This window comes from Vombatus ursinus, unplaced genomic scaffold (genome assembly GCF_900497805.2).
Source record: "Vombatus ursinus unplaced genomic scaffold, bare-nosed wombat genome assembly UNPS02014786.1, whole genome shotgun sequence".
NCBI lineage: Eukaryota > Metazoa > Chordata > Mammalia > Diprotodontia > Vombatidae > Vombatus > Vombatus ursinus.
The window spans coordinates 18,828,416-18,847,689 of NW_020954564.1; the positions used below are offsets into that span (position 1 = coordinate 18,828,416).

The 19,274-nt window shown below is 37.8% G+C and overlaps 1 protein-coding gene across 3 annotated transcripts; it reads right to left on the bottom strand.

The window, feature by feature from the left end:
• Window positions 1–1,434: 1,434 nt before the first annotated feature.
• LOC114046887 (zinc finger protein 501-like) lies at window positions 1,435–15,405 on the bottom strand. Of its 3 annotated transcripts, none has more exons than XM_027867492.1 (6): window positions 15,362–15,405; window positions 14,728–14,852; window positions 11,524–11,597; window positions 6,793–6,919; window positions 6,356–6,451; window positions 1,435–4,586 (listed from the first exon to the last, which is right to left on the bottom strand). In XM_027867492.1, exons 3-6 carry the CDS (start codon window positions 11,554–11,556, stop codon window positions 3,331–3,333), a joined length of 1,512 nt encoding a protein of 503 aa, XP_027723293.1. In that variant the 5' UTR covers window positions 11,557–11,597; window positions 14,728–14,852; window positions 15,362–15,405; the 3' UTR covers window positions 1,435–3,330. The 3 variants fall into 3 exon arrangements, with proteins under 3 accessions (XP_027723293.1, XP_027723291.1, XP_027723292.1); XM_027867490.1 differs by lacking the exon at window positions 15,362–15,405 and adding an exon at window positions 15,127–15,350; XM_027867491.1 differs by lacking the exon at window positions 15,362–15,405 and adding an exon at window positions 15,080–15,350.
• Between the last annotated feature and the right edge of the window lie 3,869 nt (window positions 15,406–19,274).

The window sequence follows — 19,274 nt, forward strand, 5'->3', positions numbered from 1 at the left end:
ATTTACTGAATATTATGCCACTATGCTCATTTGCATCTGTATAATTGTGTACCTATTATGTTTTAATGATCAACTCTTCTACTTTTTAATGAATAATAAATAATTCTGATGACTTTACAGCAGTTTCAGATCTGGTACTACAAGGCTCCCTTCCTTCCTACTTCTTTTATTATTGCCCTTGAAATTCTTGACCTTTTGTTTCTCCAGATGTCATTACTTTTTTCTAGGTCTATAACAATCCTTAGTTTGGTACAGCATTACATAAATGTTAATAGCATTATTACCTAACAGAATTATTTTAAAATTTACGCACTCCAAACATGAACAATTAATATCTCCAATTTTTTTTCCTGTAATTTTGTAGTTAGATTCATATAGTGCCTATGTGTTTTGAGGGGTGGACTCCCAAATAACTTATATAATCTATTAATTTTGAATAGAATTTTAAAAAATATCTTGTGGCTACATTTTGTTAATTTACAAAAAAGATGGGAGTCATGTGGTTTCATTTTATATCCTATTTTGCTAAAGTTTCAATTATTTTTAGGTGAATATCTAGGATTATTTAGGTGGACTTGCTATCTACAACTCTGCCCCCTTCCAATTTTGTTTCCTCTAAATACATTTATACCAACCCATTCCAGCTCTATTTGTTGTCTTCTTTCAGTTGTATCCTTCAACGCCCACTGGATGCCTTTGTTTAGTCGGGCCTCTTGCCAAGCATTCTTTATCCTTCTTTCGCTTGTTTTGAGTTGATGCTGCTCATAATGCCCCATTAGCCTTCTCTCAAGAATCTTAGTGAATTCTACATCAGTGTTGCCCTGGCTATCATATCTCTCTGTTTGGCAAGTCATGGGTTTGCTGATTAAAATGGTTTTCAGGCTCTTTGGTCCAATTATGACATTTGATTTGCATTAAATATCTACATTAAATTCCATAATTGGTGTCAATGTCTTTTCCTCCATCCTATTTTTTTGGACATAAATTAATGTATTTAAACTGAGCAGGTTTAATAGGATTTTTTTTTATTCTTTCCTCTAGTTTCTACTAATTTTGATCTTTGCTCTAATAACCCAATAATTTGAGTATACAGATAATTTAGAAATGACTCCCATATCAATAAGTCATTTCCTGCCAAAACATAATTCCATTAAAAGTTATTTGGTGTTCATCAAATCTATTACTTTCAGATTGTTTTTCTCAAAACATTCATAATATATGCAAGGCTTCAATTCAATGTCTTTGACCTCTTTACTGCTGCACCATATGTGCCAACATTTTTTTGTTCATCCTCACTTCTATCCATTCATATTGATGTATCAAAGTATATTTTTACTTAATTTAGAGCCAGGGATTCTTACCCAGGTCCATGAATTTAAATATATATGTAAATGCATATACACATACTATATATGAGTAATTCTATGTATTTTATTTTATGCACTTAAAAACAATATTCTGTGGCCAAAGTAGAGTTCAGCTAACAATCAAAAGAGTCCATCACTCTCTCACACACACACACACACAAATTAGGAACTCTTGATTTAGAGGATCCAGTGTGTATATATACCTATATATCTTCTCTACCTCTTTATCCTCTGCAATAGATGTTGGTGCATAATGGTCTCCTGGCACTTACCATGAACACTACTACATGAAATGACCAAATATTCCAGGAAACATCTTGCTGCCTTTAGAAACACAGTAAAACCAACTCTGCATCAATTTCTTTAATTGCCTCTCCAAGAAAAACTTGAAAAATCATCCTTTTATTTCACTGAAACTTTTTATATTGAGAATGTCAACAACAGAATTCAGTTCCTTCTGTAGTACGTCCACTCAGTCATTACGTACCAATGGCCAAGTTAAATTTTATTGATGGTTTAAAATTTGTGATTTTTATTACCTTCTTTCCTCCTTTTTTACACTCTTCCATCACCACTGTAGATATGCAAGAATGTCAAAGAAGACCAGGGGCCATTTTGCATTTTTGTTGCATGTGTTGCCATGGCCAGATAATGCATTATCAAGTAGCCAATTAGAAATGACTGCTGCATGTTTGGCTAGGCTAGCCCTTGGAAAGCACTGTTGCTGTGACTGTTCCATGTTAAAACAAATTCAATTTATCCTGCCAGTTAAAACTTTCTTTTCGCTGTTACTATCATCCAAAGGGAATGAAACCTATCATGTTCTGCAATACCTATTTCCACTACTAAAATTAAACTAAATTCCTGAGCATATTGAAAAGATGGCATGTATCTCAACCCTTTCATACCACCATCTTTTCAGTGTTTTGTGTTTGCCAAGACATGGATACATATGTTTGGAAAGACAATGCAAAAATAATGTTATTTATGAAAGAGAACCTTAGTCGCACAAGACTTGCTTTGCTAGGTGCTAGATAATCTAAACTTTAAATAAAGGGTTTCTATGCCTAGCTCAGCCCATGATCTCTTTAGGCCTGCATATTTCCTCTCTAAGAAATCACTTCCTTCATAGTTTACAGAAGAGAACAAAGTCTATCATTCAAGAAAGCTACCAGTTAATTTGAGTTTCACCAATATGAACCAAGTGACTCAAGCTTCATTCACTGGCTTACAATTTGCAATTCATTCTCAGCCATCAAAGCATGCCTAATTGATAGTAAACTTTAGTGATCCACTCAACTCTTTTGTAATAACTTTGCTAAAAAAAAGTTGTGCCTACCTCAAATAAAAGAGATTATTAAAAAAATCAAGCTTTTCCTTTCACTTCAAAAGAGGGATACTTTGACTTAATATTCAATTCACTCCCCAAATTCATAATTTTCTTTACAATTTGTTAATATGTTATTATCATGATTTACATACAGTTTAGCTTGGGTTTGTAAAGATCTACCACATATAGCTAATTAAATAAAACGTTGCTTCTATGAAAATTTCAGCATCAGTTCTGTCAGGAATGTAGCTTCCAATTATAATTATGCATATGTGAACAAAAAATTTGGCTTATATTCCTGTTTATATCAGTTTTCCATTAACATGACTTATGTATGACAATTATATCTGTTCATTTCCATTGTTCCAAAAGGCTCCTATTAAGTTACATGGTTTCCTTTAAGGAATGAGGTTTGTTTTAATAAGGTTTTCTTTATAATGCCTCAAGTAAATGTTGATCATTTTCCCCTTTGGAACAGCACGCTTCCCAAACAGATGTACTCAACTTGGCAGCTTCTGGGTAACAGCCAAATGCATAAGGTAGAGAGAAATGAAACACGAAAAGGGATTTTCTGTCTTTCAACTCCAGATAAAATCACAGGAATTAAAAGCAGTTTTCCTCTTGTTCACGTGGCTATTCTCCACTGTGAAGTTTCTGATGTCTAACGTAGGCCGCACTGTAACTGAAAGTTTTCCCACAATCAGTACATTCAAAAGATTTCTTTCTAGTACTTCTCTGATGTTGGGTAAGGTATGAAATTTGATGACAAGTTTTCCCAGATTCATAGGGTTTCTCTCTATTATGTATTCTTTCATGTCGAGTAAGGCATGTTCTATAGGCAAAGGCTTTCCCACACTCAATACATTTGTAAGGTTTCACTTTCGAATGGATTCTCTGATGTTGCACAAGATTTTCTTCCAGTCTATAAGTCTTTTCACATTTATCACATTTATAAGGTCTCTCTCCAGTATGAAGTTTCTGATGTCTTTTGAGGAATGGAGTCCCACTGAAGGCTTTCCCACATTCATTACATTTATAGGGTCTCTCCCCAGTATGCCTTCTGTAATGCTGCTTAAATTGGGTCCGGCCAGTGAAGGCTCTTCCACAGACATTACATTTGTAGGGTCTCTCTCCAGTATGGATTCTCCGATGTTGGTTAAGGGATGATCTCTGTTTGAAGGCCTTCCCACATTCTTTACAGACATAGGGATTCTCTCCAGTATGAATTCTTTGATGTCCAGTGAGGAATGAAATTCGACTGAAGGCTTTTCCACATTCATTACATTTATGGGGTTTTTCTCCAGTATGAATTTTCTGATGTTGATTGAGGATTGAACGCAATCTGAATGTTCTCCCACATTCATTACATTTATAGGGTTTTTCTCCAGTATGGATTCTCTGGTGGAGAGTAAGATATACATATAGCCTGAAAGTTAGTCCACATTCGTAACATTTATAAGGTCTCTCTCCAGTATGAATTCTCTGATGTTGAACAAGAGATGAAGGGTGACGGAAAGTTTTCTTACACTCACTACATGTATAGGGATCACCTCTAATATGAACTTTCCGATGTTGAGTAAGGTGTGCATTCTGGTTGAAGGTCTTCCCACATTCATTACACTGATAGGGTTTTTCTCCAGTATGAATTCTCTGATGTAACTTAAGGTGTGCAGTTCTGTTAAAGGCTTTCCCACATTCATTACATTTATGAGGTTTCTCTCCAGTACAAATGTTCTGATTTTGAGCTTGATGGGTCTGCTGTAAAAATGATTTTTCATAGTCATTAAGTTCAGAGTATTTCTTCTCTGTACAAATTCTCTGATGTTTAACTAGACGTGAAATATGTTTGAAATTCTTCTCACATGTATCACATTTATGATATCTCTCTCCTGTAAGAATAAGGAATGAATTCAGATTAAATTTTTTCAAACTCCAGTTACATTCAGGGCCCTTGTTCCCACTGCATATTTTCTTGTGGGTTAATGCCATTGGCCTCAAATTTCTCTCTCATATATTCTATTTGTTCCTTACCTAGTCATGACATTTTCCAGTTTCTCCTAATTTAGAATACCAGAAACCCACTTTGGTGGGTACACGTATGCTCAACCTAAGTAAATTATTCCTAAAAAATAGAGATGTTCAAAAATAGAATGGCCACCTCAGAATAAATCATCTATCACTGGTGGTCTCAAGATGTTGAATGAGCATTTATTGGGAATGTTATAAATAAGACATATGCTTCAGGAAGGCGCTGGCAAGATGACCCCTGAGATATCATCCAACTCTTGAGAGTCTATGATTTTATTTTTATCAAAACACATATGATAGACAGTACTATAAAGTATTTTCCTTACAATGCTGTGAGACAGATTGGAGGGTAGAACAATGAACTCCAAAACCTCCATCTAAGGAGGCAGTTCATTTCTCACTTGGCTACATTACTTTAAGACTTTTGACTCTTCCACCATGCCCTCATGTTAGGTATCTTTCGCACTCATGCCCTCCCTGCTTTCAGCTTCCTTTTGTGTACAGTCTTCCCCCATTAGATTATAAATTCCCTGAAGGCAGAAGCTATCTTTCTTCTTTAAACTTTTTATCCCAAGCACTCAGCACAGTGTCTGGTACATACATATGCTTAATAAATGTTGACTGATTGAGACAGATAGTGAAATTATTCTTTCTTACCATATTTTTCTTTTAAAAAAAAAAATTTTTTTTAAGGGCAATTGGGATTAAGTGACTTGCCCAGGGTCACAAAGCTAGTAAGTGTCTGAGGCCAGATTCGAACTCATGTCCTCCTGACTCCAGAGCTGGTGCTCCATCCACTGCGCCACCTAGCTGCCCCTCATATTTTTCTTTTAACAGATGAGGAAAGTAAGGTTCAAACAGGTGAGCTGACCATGACACATGGCTAGAAGATGTTGAATTGCAAATCAGATTGTAAAGATTACATGAATACAAAATTAGGCAATTCAAGTAACCTTTTGGGAGAGAAATTTGGCAACAAAAGGAATAAAAGAAAATGGGAGGAACCAATGAATAAGGAGAAACTGAAGATGAGAAAGAATAATCAGAAGATCAAGGTCCTTAGAAAAACAGTAAAGGATAAAAACCCAGAATACAGGGAAGGAGTCAGATTTAGAAGGAAGGGACACTTCTGAAACTGCAGAGATGCACTGAAAGACAAAGGAAAAAACATTTAAGAGGAACATGATAGTGGTCTTCAAATACTAGAAAGGCAGTTTTATGGAAGGGGGATTTAGTCTCATTCTGCTTTATTCCAAAGGGGAAAATTAGGATCAGTTCAATATAAGAAAAAAACTCTAACAAAGCTGTCCAAAAATGAGGATATTCTACTTCACAAATGAATTAAGTACTATATCAATACTCAATATAATCAATATTCAAGCAATGGCTGGATAAGTATCTGCTAAATATTTAGAGAAGAAATTCCTACATGTGTGGCAAATTGAACTGGATAACATCTAAGTTCCCTTCTGAGAGTTTATGCAATTAAAGTATATAAGGATACATATCAAAAGGCTTAGATCTTTAATACAACTGGAGAGCTCTGAGAGTTACCCAACTAACACTAACAAGATACTACTCTCTCATGAATTTTAGTGATTCCTTTTCTACCTAATTCTCACTCACTCACCTGGACAGATGACTCTTGGGATTTCTCTCTTTACCATCCAGGGCTCTTTTCCTTGTTCCAACAAGAAGATCACCTCTGGTTTAGAAACCTGAGTCCCTATTCACAGGGAAAAGACAGAGAACTTGGATATTTTGTCATAGGACACAGAACTATCCCAGGATGAAATCTCACTGATTAGTCTTCAGTACTTCTGAAGGATGAAAAAAACTGCAGCATCATGGAATCAATGAAGCTTTCTATTTTAACTGTAACACATAACATTTTCACATGGGAATAGATAGTAGGAATAATCTATTTTGGGGACTACAAGGTGTTAAGGAATTTCAGATCTCTAAGATTCAGGTTCAATTCAAACATTTCATAAGGTCCCATTACTTTTTAAAAACTGAGAAAAGGGGATCTTACAAGTCACACAAAAATATGGATACTTTCCTTACCTAGTGAGATTATATTCCTATAGTTTTCCAACATCACATCCCGGTAGAGGTCTCTTTGAGCAACATCTAGTTCCTCCCATTCCTCCCAGGTGAAGTCCACAGCCACATCCTTGAATGTCACTGATTCCTGAAATAGAATACAGTTATTCAGCCTGAGATCACTTCCTCCCCCCACTCCTGAACAGTGAGGAAAGTTGGAAGCATCACAGGATGTAGATAAGATTTACAGGAAATAGGGGCAACTAGGTGGTGCAGTGGATAGAGCATCGGCCTTGGAGTCAGGAGGACCTGAGTTCAAATCTGGTCTCAGACACATAATACTCACTAGCTGTGTGACTATGGGCAAGTCACTTAACCCCATTGCCTAGCTTAAAAAAAAAAAAAAAAGATTTACAGGAAATAGTTCTGATTATGTTTAGAATTCTGAATCTTTCAAATCAAGTATTCATTTATTATTATTGTATGTGCAGTACGGTACAAGACTGGCACACTAAAAAAAGAAAGAAAGAAGGAAAAAAAGAAAGCCAAGTATGCAGCTCCTGTTCTTAAGGAACACAGAGCTTACAATAAAGAAAATTTAGCAACAAAGCATAATTTTAAAGAATATAGGCAAGTGCTTAAAAATTCTAAATTAAGTGCATAAGAGTTCAGAAAAGAGACTGACATTGACTGACATAGTATAAAACGTCATAGAAGAATCCTATATCCTTAGAGTCTAAATTAGTTTAAGGTCATAATTCCTAACTCCCACTCAATGTCTCTGTGTAGCTGACAGCTAGCTGTCCAGCATTTTTTTAAACTCTCTTGATGACGGGATAACTCACTCCAGAAGGCAGCCCATTCCAATTATTAAGTTGTGATTTAAAAAAAAAAAATTCTTCCATTGATCTGAGTTGTGTATCCATATAACTTACACCTATCAATCCAAGTTCTATCCTTTGGTACCCACAGAATAACCAATTTTTTATCTACTTTTGTTAATATCCATCTTAAAATGTGTACATGAAAACTTAACACCTTATCTGAGATATGGTCTGATCAGGGCAGAGTGAAATACAACTATCATTTCTTTCACTAAGTAATGTAAACTAAGATTGCATTAGTTTTTTCGATGCCATGTCACTGGTACATCTATATTTTGCTTGGTCATGTCAAATTTTAGACAATTGAGTTTGTTGTCATGTCTACTCTCCTGTGATGTTACTTGGGATAGCTAATTTTTTGAATCTATGCAGAATTGTTCATTTGTCCCCTAAATATTGCTCTATCATTCTAGCCTGTCAAATTTTGTGAATCTGGATTCCATGGTATAGTAAAAAATACACTGATTTTGAGAAGACTTAAGTTTGAATTCCTGTTTTGTTATTTACTGTATAACACACTTCACCTCTCTGGGCTTCAATTTCCTTATATTTAAAATAAAAAGACTGGACTAGATAATCTCCAAGGCCCCTTTACAGTTCTAAATCCTATGATCTAATGTTATCTGCTCTATTCTCACTGTATAATCTGATATTTAATAAGCAGGTTTACAATGCTTTAACCAAAATTGTAGGAACAGAATCCTCCAGTATATGACTAAAGAGTTATCACAAAGCTCATTGTGAAGGAAATCTATGAAAACGAAAATATACTGAAAACACTTAACAAAAAAGATACAACATTTGGACACAAAAATCCTAATGCTGGTGAAACATACCAAGTTAAAATGAATGTGATCAAGATTTTAAAATATGTACTTATAACTGTTTGGGTAAATTTAATTAAAAATTAAAATAATAAAATAATAACAATGTACAGTATAATATAACACTATTATTCTGTTTTTTACTACATATTTCCTAGATGTTGGTGATATGATAAGAGGGCTATGGATTGAAGAGTTAAACTGGTTCACTAAGGGGTCAAGATGGGGAAAAGAATGATGAACAGGCAGACTTCAGAAAAACCTGGAAAGACTTATATAGTCTAATGCTGAGTGAAGTGAGCAGAACCAGGAGAACGTTGTACACAATAACAGCTTCATTGTGCGATGACGAATACTGATAGACTTAACCCTTCTCAGCAATACAAGGATCTAAGACATCTCCAAAGGCCTCATGATGGAAAATGCTATCTACATCCCAAGAACGAACTATGGAATTTGAATGCAGATTGAAGCGTACTATTTGCTAATTTTTTTCTTCTGTTGTGTTTTGTTTCCTTTTTCTGGTAGTTCCTTCTATTGGTTCTAATTTTTCCTTACAATATCACTAATGTGAAAATATGTTTAATAGGCATGTATATGTATAGCCTATATCAGATTGTGTGCTGTCTTGGGGAGGGAGGGGAAGAAAAATTTAAAACTCAAAAGCTTATGGAAGTGATTGTTGATAAATCAAAATAAATTAACTGAAAGAAAAAAAGATGGGGAAAAGAAGAGAGTGATTAGTGGAAGGATGACGGCCTGGGAGAGAACAGAGGAGTCAAGGGACTGAAGGACATGGTTTGGGTGAAAAACAGGTTTTGGTTACTAAGGGAGGGAAGAGGGAAAAGTGGAAAGAAAATAGATTATGGTCCAGTGTGGGATTTCAGAATTCTTGAACATGGAGGTGGTGCGTTTGTGAGTGATATTAAGATCAAGGGTATGACCATGCTTGTGTGTGGCTGAGGTGGGGTACAGAAAAAGGCTATAGTACATGAGTAAGTAGAGGAGCTGAGTGGTTAGGGTGTTTAAGGGAAAGTCAATATACATGCTGAAGTCTGTAATTATGAGGGCAGGAGTTGGGGAGGAAAGAAAAACTGTCAGCCAGGTATAGAACTCACTGTGGAAGGTAGGAAGTGACCTGGAGGTCTATAGATAAATGCTACCAGGATTTCAATTGGGTGGTAGACATGAACCTCAAAGAAGGGCAAGTTACTGAATGAGGAGGTAGGGGAAAACCTGGAAGTGGCAACGAGGAACAAAGTATTCTGACTCCCTTGCCCTGACCAGTGAGTTGAAAGGAATGAGAGAGAGTGCAGCCAGTAGTGGAAAGAATGTTCAGTTCTGGAATATTATCCCAGATGGTTTTTTTTTCTTTTCTTGTTCAAGATTCTTCTGTCACCCAAAATCTTAGGGCAGTCATATCTGATTACTCTCATTAGAGAGCATGGAGGAGTTCTGCCATTTTAGACATCTCAGTCTCCAAGCTAGAAATGGCTCAGCCAGAGATTAAAGTTATACCAAACTGTTTCTGGAAGACTGGTGCCTAAATGCAGAGTACAGTACTAGTAACAATATTTTTTCTTTAATACAATATTGTGAAAGGTCAGTTGAAGACACCAGGAATGCTTAGAAAAGAGAATGCTAGAAAAGAGAAGCCTTAATTGGGGAGGAGAATATTATAGTTGTTTTCAAGTATTTGAATAATTGCCATATGGTACAAAGATTAGATTTGCTTTGGGTGCCACAAGAGGCAGAACTAGGAAAAATGAGAGAAAGTTGTTGATTTTTATACCAACGTAAAGAAAAAACTGTGCATAAGTGGAATAGGCTGTATTTCAGGAGTTACTGAGTTCACCTTCAAAGGAGGTCTTCCAGCAGAGGTTTTATGATCATGGGTTGGAGGACATTAAAAAGATGTTTACCATTCAGATATCAATCAGATTTGACCTCTGAAGGCCCTCCTTCCAATTGTGAGAAAATGTGATCAACTGTGAATCCTATTTCACATCAAAGCCCTGAAAACTTGGGTCCTTTTAAGCAGTGACACTTCAATGCAAAAGCAAATAAATAAGTACCATCATATATGTTTTACTGTGTAAGACTGTAAAATAAACTATGTATTTTAACTATCATTGGGAGGAGATACCCTAGAATCTGGTTTCCTTGTCAGGGATTCGTAAATATCCAGCTTTCAGAAAAATAGTGACAAATTCTCACCTCAGGTTTCCAGAACAATTTTGGTAAGGCCATGGCATAATCATGGACCATCAGACACATCACTGTGACAGGAATCATAGTCACCTCAAGGCACTCCAAAGACAGGATAGCATTTAGACATTTTAAAGTATGCAAACCTTTTTACAATGCACATAGTATTATTTAGAGACAGTATGGTATGGTAAAAGGAACACTGGTCTTAGAACAGGAAGATATGAGCTCAAGTCCCAACACAACTAGGTATGTGGCCCTGGCTAACTCACTTAAGCTCTTATCTACAAATGCTAATATAATCTATGCTTCATCAGGTTGTTGTGGGGAAATAAATAATAAACTTTAAAGGGCTATATTTTTTTTTTCCTGCTATGGTTTCCATTACTTTTATATACTTTGGGACTCACTTTAGACAGTCACATCAATGTTTGCCACTGAGAGCACTCTCTTTTGTCTCTTCTTCCCAAGCAGTTTCTTCCTCAAACACAGCTTAATCATATCACTTGACTGCCTTCCTTCTCAAAAACACCAAATGGCTTTTAATTTTTTTGCAGGATGAATTCTAAACTAGCTGCTATGCGAGGCTGTTAAAAAGCTGGTCTTACTCAACATAGTCAACTTGTCACTACTTCCTAACATGACTTCTTCCGCAGATATAGGTCCATTTCTTCCACAAGCCTATTAATGAAGTTCAATCACCTGAAGGAAAACACTCAGTCCTGAGATAGGTTGTTGTTTAAAAAAAAAAAAATTCAAGTACAAAAGAAGGAAATTTTTCACTCCCTCAAGACCTGAAGTGGCATTTTAGAAAGAGAAATGAAATTCTAACTCACCTGGGGTCCAGCTGTCAGGAACACAGAGGACATTCCTTCCTCTTTAACGCTCCCCTTTTGGGAGAGAGAGAGTCCTGAAGAGGGAGAATTGGAGACAAGAAAGGAACATATGGGAGACTATCCTGACTTATAGCACTCAGATTCACCAGTCTAGAAACTTTCATGTACTAGTTGGGGGTGATTTCAATGCTCTGCATTAACAAGGAAGTCAAAGCAAGTTCGAGAAATAACCCACTCTACTGAAAGTGCTCTCTCCACGGTTACTAGAGCCCTTTTCTCAGTCTATTTTCTACATGACATCTCTCAACCATCTCATCTTAGATGCTCTTAACTTTCTTGACTTGTGTCATTGCTCTCTCATTTTGTTTTTCCTGTCTGATTGCTCCTTCTTATTCTTCTTTGCTGGATCATCATCCATCTCTTACCCAAGATTCTATACTGGGCTCTCTTCTCTCTAATACACTCTATCCTCTGGTGATCTGATATTCACCCCTATCAGTTCAATTACCACTGCTACATAGATAACAGAAGTCTCATAAAAACTGTCTTTGCCTTTAACATTTCTATTTTGTTAATGGCACTACCAACCTTCTGGTTATCTAAGGTTCAAATTTTGGAGTCATCTTTGACTCTTTCCTTTCACCAACCTGTTGCCAAGTTTTATTATTTCTATTTCAATGATGTCTCTCAAATGTGTCTTGCCCTTCTATTCTTAACGTTTAACTATCCCGCCCTCCACCCCCTTTTTCAAAGATTCACATCACCTCTTGCCTAGACTACTATAACAGACTCTTCACTGGTTTTCCTGGGTCTAGTACCTCCCCTACTCCTACCCATTCTTTACAAAGCCGACGAAAAACCTAATGCAAAGAACTGATTTGCTACTTTATTCCAAAACTTTCAGAGGCTTCCTATTAGGATAAGGATAAAATAGAAACGTTTTTGTCTGGCATCTACATCAAGAGACATACAGAGAAGTGGAAAAGCATATTTTGTTAGAAGAGACCTGGGTTCAAATCCCAGTCCTGGCAGATTTGAGTTATTGTCTCTGGGTAAGTAATCGTTCTCTGAGCCTCAAATGTTTCCATAAAGCGCTTACAATAATAGCAACTTCACAGGATTCTTGTAAAAATGCTCTGTCAGCTATACAGTGCTAGAGAAATGTGATTATCTTGGCTTCAACTTACCTTCTCAGCCTGATTTCATTTTATTCTCTTTCACTTATTCTAAATTTCAGCCAAATTAGATATCCAGCTCTTCCCTGTTCTTATCCAAGCCATCCACCACGCACGTCCCTTATCTCTAACTACTGAAGAACTGTTTTTTCCCCCTCCAAGGTCCAGCTCATGTGTTACCTTTACAGTACCTAGCAAATAGCAAACATTTAATAAAAGCTTGTTGACCGTTTCTCCGTGAAGCTTTCCCCGGTTTCCCTAAGAATACTCTCTCAAATTTTCCTAGGTCATTCTGTCTAAATCCCTCATAGAACCAAATGTAGAGTGGGAAGGAATCTCAATCTCTGACCAAGATTCATTCCTGTAACATCACCAACAACCATCAATCTGTCCTCATATGGCAAGCTCTCTAGTCACCACCTCATCTTGATTGCCTCTACAAAAGCTTGAGATTTTTAATGCCTTTCATTAAATGTGGTGTCTAGAATTAAGCACAACAATCCAGATGTGACCTGACCAGGCCAGAGAATAGCAGTACTATCATAATCTCTCAAATTCTTGACATTACATTTCTCAATAGAGCCCAGTACTGAAGTAGGTTTTAGGTTGCCATATTGTATTGTAGACTCATTTGGTGCTCATTATTCAGTAAAACCATCCAGGTCTTTTCCTCCAGGACTTGCATTTAGCAAACCACATGCCCAACATGTTTAAAGCTACCTGTGATGTTTTTAAACTCATGTGTGTTACTTTACATTTATTCCTATTAATCTTTCTATAACATTTTTGTCATAGAGCCATTTCCCACTGATCCCCAATTTGCCCCCATCATATACTACCTCATATTGTAATTATTTGAGCATATGTCACATCCCCCTTTAGGACAATCTATTTACCGGTTATCTAGTCAAACCCTGTCATTTTCAAGATGAGGAAAAAGGTCAGTGAGGCTAAGCAACTTTCTTAGGATCAAAGGTAAAAATAAGTGACAAAAAGTTGAGATTTAAACCCATCATCTGACTCTAAATCTTTCTTCCTATTTTACCACATTGCAATTAGATTTGCCTAATGCCTAGACCATTTTTCATTTTTTTTCTATGCCAAGTACACACTGTCCTTTGCGTGTAATACTTTTTACAGCTTCCTATCTGTCCTCAATATATTGTGAGGTTTGAAGTACCTCTTATTTTTTGCATCTTGGTAACTTCTTTATTTAATGGTAATACTCCAATTCCCCAAGGCTGACTCCCAAAATTTACATGCAGGTTAATTAGTTCTTTGGAGGAAACAGCTTTATAACGAATAAAAATGTTTATGTCAGATCATCAGTATGGCCCAGCTTGATGAGAAGATAACTTGATTTGATATTTGATATTCCTAGATTCTAGTTTTGGTTTTGCTATTAACAAAGAAGATTTTTTTTTTTAGCAATTTACCTCTGATCCTATTTTTCATCCCTTTAAGATGAGAAGGATAATGTTTATCTAAAGGTCTCTCATTAGGAAGCAAATTAAATCACTAATGTGAAAGAATGGAGGCAGGGAAACCAATTAGGAAATAATAGTGTGTATGTGGATAATAAAGGACACTAGGCCGTTAAAGAAAGGAAATAGTCTGGATTAGCTAATCACCAGGCCAATTTTCCATAAACCTCACCTGAGGTCTCAGCCCTTAGACCAAAGGTTCCCAGTCCTCCATGCTCCTTTGTAATTTTAATTTCTTTCCTTAAGAATCTGTGTCAGATCCTTCAGTTACCCCCTCCCAAATATTTTCTGAATGTTGCAACATTCACATTTAGTTGTGAAAACTCCTGATCTTCCCAGGCAGCATACTCAGGAAATTGTTCAACAGAAGTAAGGGCTTCCTTTCAGTCTCTAGGCTAAGGCTAAACATCAGAGATCTCCTAGGATGGAGTCTTCCTCCATCTTCATATAGAGTTAAGTGCCCTGGGGCAAGGTCCCTCTAGTCCAGACTGGCATACTAATACTCAGGTCTCTGTCTCCCCAGCAGACAACCCTCCCTTTGGTACCTCAGGCTGAGTCCTGATTTTCCCCAGGCTGTGCTGTGGGTAGAGACAAGAAGAATCAACAACAGGGGACTCAGTAGCTTCAATTCCAGTCTGATTCCAGAGTCCTGCAGAGATGGCGAGTGGTCCTGCACATACAAATGGCACAAGATGCATTTCATTCATTGAACATCGTGAACAGTCAACAAATTCAGGTTCTTTTCTGACAAAGATCCACAGGAAGAAGCCCTTAGGCTTATCAACTGAAATCAAATCAAGTACTCCAAACTGCAGTTAAGTGCGCATATCTGATGGACTGAAACTTAAAAAAAAAAATACTTCCCCAAATAAGTAATTTTTAAATTATATATTTTACCAGAGACCGGGGTGGGGGTGGGGAGGTCTGAAGTTGTATTCGATCACCTGAGAGAACCATTAGCTCCCACGAAGCATTTCTCCTCTAAAAGGGCGGAACTACAACGAGGAAAATGGGTCAGCCGCACGTTTAGGGCAGATCTACACTAGTCCTTCCTACTAACTACATCGAGAAAAAGACAATGTCTTCGGTTGGGAGAGGAGCGATTCAAGTTCTTTCCCTCCTCATGCCCTCAGCGCGGAGCTTCAAACGACCTGCCCCCTCGGCCCCCACCCCGAGGACCTGGCAAGCAAGCAGCCCCAGCAGCCTCTGGCACACCGAGGTCCTGACACGCTCCGTTTGGGGAGAGAGAACGGAAGCCCGGGGACGGCCCCAAGCCGAAAGTCAGGGTTCCGCACATGCGCAAAAGGGAAGACCCCCCCATCCCCAACCTGCTACTGTCCCGCGCTCCTGCCAGTCACATCACCATCCCCCACCACCTCCGCCCGGGCTCCGGCGGCTCCAGCCACAGAGACTCAAAGGCAAAACGCCAAGGTTCCTGAATACCTGGGCTTTGGGCCCTGGGTCCACACAGGCCTTACACAAAAAACGTGCCTTGAAGCCGACAATCCCTTTCCACGATGGCGGAGGGACTGCGCGCGCATTAAACGGGAGTCGAGGCTGCGCACGCGCGTTAACAAGCCTCGGCTTTACAATTACTGGAACTCGTTGTAAGCATTGCACTTTCGGTAGGGCTCATTTCTTATAGGTCTGTGCGGAGAGTCCTGTATCCCGCAGTGATGGGCGGGACGGCAAAGGGCGAGGGGTCCCTCGAAGTGGTGGCTGTTTGGTTGTACTGTGTATTAGAGGGGAGTGACCTGGGGCTGAGGAGGCGCTGGTTTCGGGGCTTAGCCGGGGGTCTAGAGGGGCAATCATTATTGAAAGCTACTTTTTTAAAAAATTAATTTATTTTGAATTATCAACAATCACTTCCATGAGCTTTTGAGTTTTAAATTTTTCTCCCCCTCCCTACTCACCTCCCTCCCCAAGACAGTGCGCAATCTGATATAGGCTATACATATACATTCCTATTAAACATTTTCACATTAGTGATGTTGTAAGGAAATAAAACACAACAGAAGAAAAAAAAGTAAATAGTATGCTTCGATCTGCATTCAAACTCCATAGTTCTTTCTTTGGATGTGGACAGTATTTTTCATCACGAGGCCTTTGGAGATGTCTTAGATCCTTGTATTGCCGAGAAGAGTTAAGTTTATCAATATTAGTCATAGCACAACATGGCTGTTACTGTGTACGACGTTCTCTTGGTTCTGCTCACTTCACTCAGCATCAGACCATACAAATCTGAAAGCTACTTTTTAAAGAACATTGGGGTGACAAGGCAAAAAATGCATGTAAATAATAAAGAAGGGATAAATAGCCTAGCATCTTTAGCAAAGCAGTAATTGTATACCATCTGCACATGAGGATCATTTCCTTCCTCCCTCCCAATTAGTGCCTCGAAAAAAATTTACAATCTTGACAGGTGAAGTCTTAGCCCCGAGAGTAGGGTTTTGGACTTAAAGTGTTACTATTGCCTTCTTCTCTACTGAGTCTTAGCTCCCCCTTGTGTTCCTGGGCCTGTCCTGCAGCACTGTAAAACTGGCGCTACTATAACAATGCTCCTGGCACTTCAGCTGGCTGAGAAACTCCTATTTCCTTGCTTAAATGCCCATGGCTTTCATTTCTCATTGCTGCCAAGCCCTGGAAATCAATAGCAAATCAACAAACATTTGTTAACGGCTTACTACGTGAAAGACGCTGTGCTAAGGGCTAGAAACTCCTCTTTCTCAGCAAACTTCATCTCTCTTGCAGTTGGGTTTCAGGGTCTATGACCCTCTTCCAATCAGTACATCTGGAAAAGGTGCATAGGCCCTATTCCACTCAGTGCAAGAAGTTATTGCCACACTATTTTGGTTATTGTCCGTGAATACAGATAGCTAGTGGAATTGGGGTAAATTTGCATCTCCACTTTGCCAAAGATATCTCAGATCTGCTGATACCAGAAGAAAAGATCTACTTGCCTCTGACAGGAAGTGATAACTGGTGGAAGCAGACTCTGTCTGCAACATGGAGAAGAAAAGGCAATTATCTCTAAGCCTCATGCAATTTCCAGATTATGTCTAATTAGCCACTTGAAACAGGTTGGGATAGAATAGTGAGGGTCAACTGATATACTGGGTAAGGAATTTGCAATATTTCCAATACTTGAACGTGTTATAGTTTGGGTTCATTTCCTGTAGACTATCCCATCAAAAGAAGGAAACTGTGGTTTCTATCACTACTGATGCTTTTTGCCATCATAAGGAGATTCGTTCCTACTTATTTATAATCTTTCCAGGAGACCTCTAGTCTTCTAAGGTCTTAACCTAAGGCACCTGGCAGTCTGTGAGCTCAAGTCTGAGGGTGAAGCTAAATGATCCAAGGGTTACTTTAGTCTTGGAGCTTCTGGTCTCAAGGCAATCACTTCTGGTAAGAACCTCTTTATATAACTCAGTCATTTCCCTCAGTCTATTGGCTGCTTCTCAGTATGGACAAATACCTGCACACTGACCAATAAAACTACCAGACAGGGCACTACCATCACTATTCTAAATGAGCCATCTGGGGTTGTACCTCCCCATTTCCAACCTCTTTCAGTTCCCCAGGTAATGATCTTAGTAACCTGATGGAATATTGCCAGTGAGGCAGCTAGGTGGTACAATGGATAGAGTGCTGGCCTTGGAGTCAGAAGGAGCTGAGTTCAAATATTATCTCAGACACATATTGACTGTGTGACCCTGGACAGGCCACTTAACCTTGTTTGCCTCAAATGTAAAATGAGCTGAAGAAGAAAATGTCTAAACCACTCCAGTATCTTTGTCAAGAAAACCCCAAAATGGGGTCACGAAGAATCAGACAGACTGAACAACAAATAGTGCCAGTGCTTCTTTTGTCTCCCCCCTCCTCACTTGAGTGGCTTTTCACTGTTATTCTTCCCACAAAATTGATTACTTGTAGGAAAGTGTGGAATTTAATTAATGGAATGTCAGTTTAGCTTCTCCTTCTTCCCTTCTCTTGCCTCTTTAATATTTCCTTAAGTTTCTAGTTCTATCTATTTAGTTTCTATCCATCTCTGGCATAAAATTACTTTGGACAAGCAATAATTTAGATATTATGTCAAAAATTATCTGAGGGTTCATTGATTAGATACTGATGTCAATCACTGACTCAACAGCAACACAGAGACAATTATCTGAGGATTTTTATTATGCTTAGAGCAGACTTATCTGTATAAAAAAGGTCAGAGTCCAGAGCATCAGCTTCAGTAACTTTTATATAGACTACAAATTTATAAGTAGTATAGAAAAATGGAATTTTACAGAAATCAACAGGGGAAGGTAAGAGTAAACATTTCAGAAAGTAAAGGGACCCTTGCCAGCTGGCCAGTATAGGAGCTATGGTTTGTTTCCCAACCTTGCATATATAATTGGTATGATTGAGGCAGTGTCCTCTTTTTATCATAGTGACAGCAAGAAGACTGAGCCAGGGTTTATTTTCCATTATAGTCTTTCTTTTATTCCAGTGGCAGCAGAAGATCTGAGTCAGAAATTAGCTTTCATGCCCCTATAGATGTATTTCCACTTACACAAAACTAGCTACTCACAGTGATGATATTTTTCTTTTTTAAAAATTTTATTATTTATTAAAAATTTTTTTTTTGAAAAAAATTGACTTCTGAATTCTCTTCCTACCATCCCTCCCCACCCACTGAGAAGGCAAAGGGCAAGAAATGTGATGTCAATTACACAAGTGAAATCATGCAAAACATATTTCCATATTAGCTATTATGCAAAAAAGCAAGAAAAATAAAGAAAAATTTTAAAAAATATGCTTCAATCTGCATTCAGACTCCATTTGTTCTTTCTCTGGAAGTAGATAATTTTTTTTTATCATAAGTCCTTTGGAATTGTCTTGTATCATTGTATCACTCAGAATAACTAAGTCATTTGTAATTGATCATTGTAAAATATTGCTGTTAATGTGTACAATGTTCTCCTGGTTCTGCTCACTTCAGTTTGCATCAGTTCACATGTCTTCCTAGGTTTTTCTGGGAAACCATCCTCCTTGTCATTTCTTATAGAACAATAGAATTCCATTACAGGGATGTATAGGT

Coding starts and splice junctions, on each gene's coding strand:
- LOC114046887 (XM_027867492.1), bottom strand. CDS start 11,556: ATGTCCTCTGTGTTCCTGACAGCTGGACCCCAG. Junction 6,920..11,523: donor TCCTGACAGCTGGACCCCAG/GTGAGTTAGAAT, acceptor ATTCTATTTCAG/GAATCAGTGACATTCAAGGA. Junction 4,587..6,355: donor CCCAAGAGTCATCTGTCCAG/GTGAGTGAGTGA, acceptor TTATTCTTACAG/GAGAGAGATATCATAAATGT.